This window comes from Rhodamnia argentea, chromosome 2, assembly GCF_020921035.1.
Source record: "Rhodamnia argentea isolate NSW1041297 chromosome 2, ASM2092103v1, whole genome shotgun sequence".
NCBI lineage: Eukaryota > Viridiplantae > Streptophyta > Magnoliopsida > Myrtales > Myrtaceae > Rhodamnia > Rhodamnia argentea.
The window spans coordinates 21608256-21614953 of NC_063151.1; the positions used below are offsets into that span (position 1 = coordinate 21608256).

At 42.3% G+C, this 6698-nt stretch overlaps 1 protein-coding gene across 4 annotated transcripts; it reads left to right on the top strand.

Moving 5' to 3' along the window:
* Positions 1-224: 224 nt before the first annotated feature.
* On the top strand, positions 225-6288 carry LOC125313858 (fluoride export protein 1-like). 4 transcript variants are annotated; one of them, XR_007197537.1, is made up of 8 exons: positions 225-663; positions 2178-2632; positions 2742-2819; positions 4121-4219; positions 4567-4759; positions 4922-5340; positions 5701-6007; positions 6047-6288. XR_007197537.1 is itself a non-coding variant. In XM_048274626.1 (8 exons), exons 2-7 carry the CDS (start codon positions 2222-2224, stop codon positions 5917-5919), a joined length of 1419 nt encoding a protein of 472 aa, XP_048130583.1. In that variant the 5' UTR covers positions 225-663; positions 2178-2221; the 3' UTR covers positions 5920-5959; positions 6003-6288. The 4 variants fall into 4 exon arrangements, 3 of the variants coding, with proteins under 3 accessions (XP_048130583.1, XP_048130581.1, XP_048130582.1); XM_048274626.1 differs by having other exon boundaries at positions 5701-5959; positions 6003-6288; XM_048274624.1 differs by having other exon boundaries at positions 5701-6288.
* Positions 6289-6698: the final 410 nt, after the last annotated feature.

Genomic DNA, 6698 nt, shown 5'->3' on the forward strand with positions numbered 1-6698 from the left:
TTTGTAAAGTCAAAGACGAGATTTGGAGAAACTATTACGTGAGTTTAGTAGTCCACGTAAGCAAATTTCCACTCCATTCATTGATTGCCATCTGTCCGAATTGGGCCCACCTTTCAGACTTTTTTTGTCCCCTCGCCTCTCTCATTCCCGCTCGGTTACCCTCCCTCTCTCCTCCTCCCCCGTTCCCTCACAATTTATATCGTCGCTGGCACGTCGAAGGAGCGGCCATTGTTGCACCTGGGGAGAGCTCCTGCAATCAGCTTCGTCTGATTAAAATGGTGGCGTAAGATATTTCGGCCGCATCCTGGAAGACAAGCAGTTCGCCGGAGCTCCATCGCGAAGGACTGCTTCTCATCGCGATTCTCGACCAATTTTGGCTCTCCGATTCTTCGTTCATCGTGATCTCGACGAGCGTGAGAAGCTTCTTATTGACATACACACGCTCTCTCTCTCTCTCTCGCGAGGAGTCTTCGCTCTCCGTCGTTGGTTCTTCATTTTCAAAATTTCCTTTCGGTCAAAAAGCTCGAAGAGGACGACGGCGCCGCGTGAGTTGCGTGCGGGAAAAGGTGGCGGTTCTTCGCTGGGGCTGGGTTCGCAATTTCTGTGCTAGGGTTTGAACCGGAATCGGATTGGCCTTTCTAGGAAAGTCATTTGTTACGTCCGGTACGATCTCTCTCTCTCTCTCTCTCTCTCTCTCTCTCTCTCTCTATATATATAGATATATTTTCTAATAGGAAAAGAACACTAAAAGTTACGGACTCCTTGTTCGTCTGAAAGATTCTCTCGCTTTCTAAGGAAATCGATGCAGCGTCATCACTGAACAGTCTTGAATCGCTTCAATAAGAACCTCATTGAAGATTGCGTTTGAATATGTGAAACGAAGTTGCTTGTCAAAGTTTTGGAACTTTTGGGATTCTGTAGATGTCCATTCTCAATTGCACTCCAATGTCGGCAATCATCAAACATAAACAAAATGGCATCGGGAATGCTCAGTCTATCATCGTGGGACACGGTTTTGTTAACATCTTGTGAAGATGTCAATTCGCGGATCTTGATGCCAGTTGGAAGCGACACAGCTTCGATCCGACGATTTGATTGCCCAAAATTACTCCTCATCTGGCGTGCGCCAAATTTGTTTCGTCTCGTATATCTCACCTTTCAAGTCATTGGAGAAAAGGGCATTAACGGTGTACTTGAATCGAATTAAAATAAGAGCAAACTGTCCAACTCGACACCTTACCAGCTAGAGTTGGTCAGAGATTGCTGATTGTATAAGCTTATCCAGAGATCTACTCAATTCTAAGTGTCGTCAACGAAGTTCGTTGTTTTAATGGGATGTCGATGGAACTGTTAATGGCAACTTTGGTGAAGAGAAGAGTGATTGGAGCATCGGGAGAATAGTTTAATCTGCTGAGCTGATTATTAGAATCACCATCTTTGAGTTATTATAGTCGAGCACGTTACTTAGCTTGTGCCTGGGATTGTGATCGGTCGTCCTCCTGCCATATCTAAACACGTGAGGAGTTTATATGGCAGGAATCGTGTGGGCGCTGTGGGACCAAGCTTGTGACACGAAGGACTTTATATCTGCATATGTGGTGAGAAAACAGCCAGGATGAGCTCACAGATTGCGCGCCAGTCTCTTTTTAGATGGGAAACTTCACTTTTGTTCATTAAATTGTTTGTTCATGTTAAATATGGGCTATATTGAGTGCCTCATGCTTTCCACTTCATATATGTGGTGTTGAGTTACCTTCTCCATCATTTCTCATGTAGGTAACTATTCATTTTCTGTATTTGACATGACATCCTTAATTTTAGTGATGTATCACACTGTGATTGTGCATTTCATTTAGAACTATTTCAATGATTATTGTCAATGTGGTGGGATCCGGGGAGGCGATCCATCAGTCTGATATGTTTGTAAAGTGACCTCTACTAGCAAATCTCTCCCTCCCTAATCTCTGTAATGGTTTGGTTGCCATTTTTTCCTTTCGAAATGTCCCCTTTTTTTGTATGTCTAGCTACCTTTTATTTGGGTTATGTAAAGGTGGAGCTGTTGAATAATCTTTAGTTTAGAAAAGTAGATGCAGGCATTACGTGAGTGGCCCTATGATGTCCATTTCTTGTGAAATCTCTGGAAGTCCCGTTAAATATTTGTCCTGCCGATTCTGCAGCCATTGAAAATTTTTTTGATAGTCCATAGCTCAGCTGGTGGGGCATGGAACTCAAGAATGATGACCGGGAACGCAGACGAAGCATGTCTCACGGCAGGACAAGCAGCAATGGTTCTTCATTGAGACGAGGCTCGTTGAGTTTGTCAAGCGTGTTCCCAAATCAGATGGATGATGACATTGAAAGTGAGAGGGTTTCAGAGGCTGGCGATATCGGGGATCATGCTCTTAACAGTAAGAGGTACAGTGAAAGTGGCAGTTTGCGTTTCTCTGCAGATCATGCTATAGAGAATGGAATAGTTTTTCCAACTCAAGAGGACACCCTGCTGCATCCTATTGGTTTTTGGTCTCGGGATCTGTCGACTTTGAATTCCGTCTCCCCTGTATCACCCTTGGTGGAAGAGATCATGGCCCCTCTATCAACTGATGGAATCTTGAGGCCCGTAGACGAGAAGAAGGTGAGTTCAAGAGCTTATCTATTTAAATTTCTGTTCATATCTCAACATCGACATCTCTCATATGCCTTTACAGTAAAGTAATGTTGCTCATCTCTGTATTTTTGTGCAGGATGAAGAGAAAGTGTTGCCTCAGTCATTGGAGTACATATCATGTCTTGTTCATCTTGCCGTTTTTGGGATTCTGGGGGTAATGTGCTGCTTCAACTTTGGAAATTTTGTACTAACCTTGAAAGAATGTTTTAACTTTCTAATCCTGATTCGATCCAAATGATATGAGTATTTCCATGTGATAAACGATGATACTTCCTGTGCTTCCATGCACAAAATCGATACTTTCTAGGAACAATTCAGGGAGATTTCTCACGTGTCACCTGCTAAAATTCTTGATGTAGGAAGGAAGTATATCATTCAAGAGCACTGCCCAATAACTGTCAAATGCGTTAGAACTTCCATTGGCTTAGGTATAAATAAACATGGTATTTCCATCTAAATACAAAAAAGTCCAGTTCTAGCTTCGGAATTAGAGGATCTAGTCCCCAACTCATCCTTGAAAATGACTTGTCAAAAAGTCGCTTCTAAGGGAAGTCACTAATAGTCTAATGTTTCTAGGTGAGCAACAAAAATCTTATCTGCAAAAGCTCCTGATGCATTGTTCTGTTTGCTGGATTGAACTAAAGATAGTTTTATTAGACATCGTGAGTGTCTTCATCCCAAGATTTCTCCACTAGCTCTATGATAATGTGCTTTCAGGATTGAGAGTGCTTCGCATTGTCTTTAAGCCTGTCCCTTTCCTTGACATGTCAGTCAACTATACACATCAGAGTTCACGTCAGTACATTTGGTATCGGCTCTGTCCTTTATTTCGGAATGATACTTCTTTATCATCAACAATCTTACTCGTACCCTGCACTAAATTACTGAATTGATAGGTGATGACGTGATTAAAAAGATCATGTCTTATAGATTTAAGTTTGTGGCTACTCTTCTCTTTGGAATGACTCGGCTTTTTGCCTGCAGCGATCATCATTACAGCAAGGCTGCATACACCATTGAGGATCCGAAATTCAATTGACCTACGTCTTGATCGAGAGAGAGAGAGAGAGAGAGAGAGAGAGAGAGAGAGAGAGACGCCAGTGTGGATGCTTGCGTGAATTGTCAATTATCAGCAAAGAAAACAAATTATGTCGTAGCAGTAGCATTTACCACTGAGTTTGGTAAGTTATCACCAAGCTAGTAGGGAAGACTGTAAAAGACTGACTTTCTAAATAGCAGAATCAGAATCGATTCTGAAAACATGTAGAGCCCATTATTTATGATTATTCGTATCAGCATTTATTTATTATTCATGAGAGTCATTTGGTCCTTTTTGTTTCTGTTCGTCATGTCTGTTCTCTCAGGTATTGTTTGTTAAATATTGCCGTCTTGACTTGCAACTTAAAATTATGCAAAGAAGACAGAGACTTACATTTCATGAGTTGTGACTTACAGGTCTTAACAAGGTATTTACTTCAAAAGCTATTTGGCCCTGCAGTTGCTGGAGTGACAAGTGATACAACTATATTATACCTTGATCTTCCTTCAAACATGGTCACATCTCTCTCTCTCTCTCTCTCTCTCTCAGTTGCCTGCCCACACAGATGAACAGAAAACTGTATGCATATACTTCATGAATGCGATGAGATCATGCACATGGCATACAGAGTTTTTGTGATTAAGTTCACATGTGATCAGAAACATGCTTATTGGGACGTGTTCATGAGGTGTGTGCTAGGATAAGATGAGATTACGACTTTGAATTAGTATTTTGGCAATATGTTGTAGCTATGTCAGTGGAACCGAAATATACCCGAAAAATTGTCACTCGATTTCGCATGGTGATTGATCCTTGATGTTGATTGTACCTATCTTTCCTTCGACTTGATACTTCATTTCAGGTTGGTTCTTTTCTGATGGGGTGGATTGGTGTTGTTTTCAAGCAAGATATATCCGAAGTCTCTGATTTTCTAGCAATTGGATTGTCAACTGGTTATTTGGGTAGCCTTACAACGTTTAGTGGTTGGGATCAGAAGATGCTTGACCTTAGTGTAGATGGCAAGTGGCTGTTTTCGGTCCTTGGATATCTAATTGGTATGTACTCATTGGAAGATTTCCATGTCAGTGTTATGCACGAAGCAAACATTTTCAGTTTAGTTGCATCGGCTTTGTCATGGTCGATCATTCGTACCAAGAGAGGGGTTCTTATTCCGTGGACATGGAATGACTAGCCTTATTATCTATGATTTTTCGCAGGATTGTTTCTTGCTGCCTATTCAATTGAATTTGGGGTGGAGACAGCGAAGGGCTTCCGATGGTTAATGGAGAAGCACCCTGCAAATTCTAGCAACGACCTATCTGCAAAGAGCTGGAGAGCAAACAGCCGCAAGTGTCACTTGTCTATGATTCTGATGATGGTACTGTCGTTGGGGTCATTATGGGCTCTTAGTGCGATAAAGCTGAAACGTGAGTTTGGAAATGGGGGCAGTGATGCTCAACTGTGGTTGGGTTGCGCCGTCGGGCCAGTAGGTGTTTGGATCCGGTGGTTCCTAGCACGACTGAATGGGCGTGGGCTAGGAAAGACTGGTCTTTTGAAATGGGTTCCATTTGGGACTCTGATTGCCAATGTCTCTGCAGCTTGTGTCATGGCAGCTCTCTCTACTATGAAGAAAGCAGTAAGTGCACAAACTAATTTCAAGTTGCTGAATATCTGGACTCACACATCTTAAAAGCCCCACCAGATTTGCTTGAATGTCATGTACACTGTTGAGTGAAATGGTACTTCCATATCTGCGCGTCTCATATGAGATGAAGCAGTTAGACATTTGTTCAGATTACGAAGAAACGTACAGTTTGGAGACCGTACTTTAACTGGGCCGGTTCGTGTACATTGTAGAAACAAAAGTGATCTCTAATTTCTTGGGAATCTGTTTTTTGCTTAATCTTTTGTTGGATCCACTTTTAATGCGACAGTTATCAGCTGCACTAATTATATCAAATTTGTGTTCCGATCATCTAAAATTCTTTTTTTGAAGGTGAATACCAAGACTTGTGACACGGTTGCTACGGGCATCCAATTTGGACTTCTAGGCTGTCTGAGTACTGTGTCGACGTTCATGGCCGAGTTCGACGCGATGAGACATAGCAAGCACCCTTGGCGAGCTTATGCATATGCGATTGCTACAATAGCCGTCTCCTTCGGCTTGGGAATCCTGATATACAATCTCCCTGTTTGGATAAAAGGATATGAGTAAGCATGTCGAGATGGCCTCCTCCTGCTTTACTTCGGACAACGCTCGAGGAACTCGAGAGGAGACCAGACCTGTGCATAGACAAGACGAGAGAACTCCGCCGAGTTACGCCACCTAAGAGTTTTTTCATGGTGCTTTGAGGCAAGCTCCATTATACGCAAGCATCCATTTTACCCACCATGATCAAGTTTGGACCCTGCATATGTTTCAGCGGATGGCAAATTACAACTTACACGAAACCGAGGAGTTGTACTTCTCACTTGTGATATGTATTGGAAGACTTTTGCCTATGTTCCTTGAGAAGCTAGTCCTCCTAACAACATCCGAAAGAAAAAGCTCAATGTTGACGTGATGATCGAACTCCTTTTCTTTTAACCTTCTTCGGCATATGTTTCCCAAAGCCCCTTTGAATCTTGTTGCCATTCAAAAATCCCCCGTCGGCGTCAACAAATGGCACTAGAAAGCGACAGACATTCCTCCCCCAACTGCTTCATGTGCAAGCTCCTCATCTTCGAAAACCTGAGGAATCTATCGATCTGGTTAGAACTCAACATGATACTACCATTTGACGCTATGACAAGCTCGAGTCTTAGCAAATTTAGTCCCTAAGTCTCCCTGGTAGCTATGCTATGCCATATCGTCGGAGCGCATTGACCTTTGCATATGTGCATTTGAAGATTGAAGCATATAATGGGTCAGAATACTTTCTGGGTCCAGCTGCTTGCAATGACTGGTTTTTTTTTTTTTTTTTTTTTTTTTTTTTTTTTTTTTTTTTTGTGGTC

Bases quoted from the DNA above. Each gene is read 5' to 3' on its own strand.
- LOC125313858 (XM_048274624.1), top strand. From the start codon at position 2,222: ATGGAACTCAAGAATGATGACCGGGAACGCAGACGAAGCATGTCTCAC. The intron at 4,220-4,566 runs GTCACATCTCTC...ACTTCATTTCAG, and splicing joins TTGATCTTCCTTCAAACATG to GTTGGTTCTTTTCTGATGGG. The intron at 4,760-4,921 runs GTATGTACTCAT...GATTTTTCGCAG, and splicing joins GGTCCTTGGATATCTAATTG to GATTGTTTCTTGCTGCCTAT.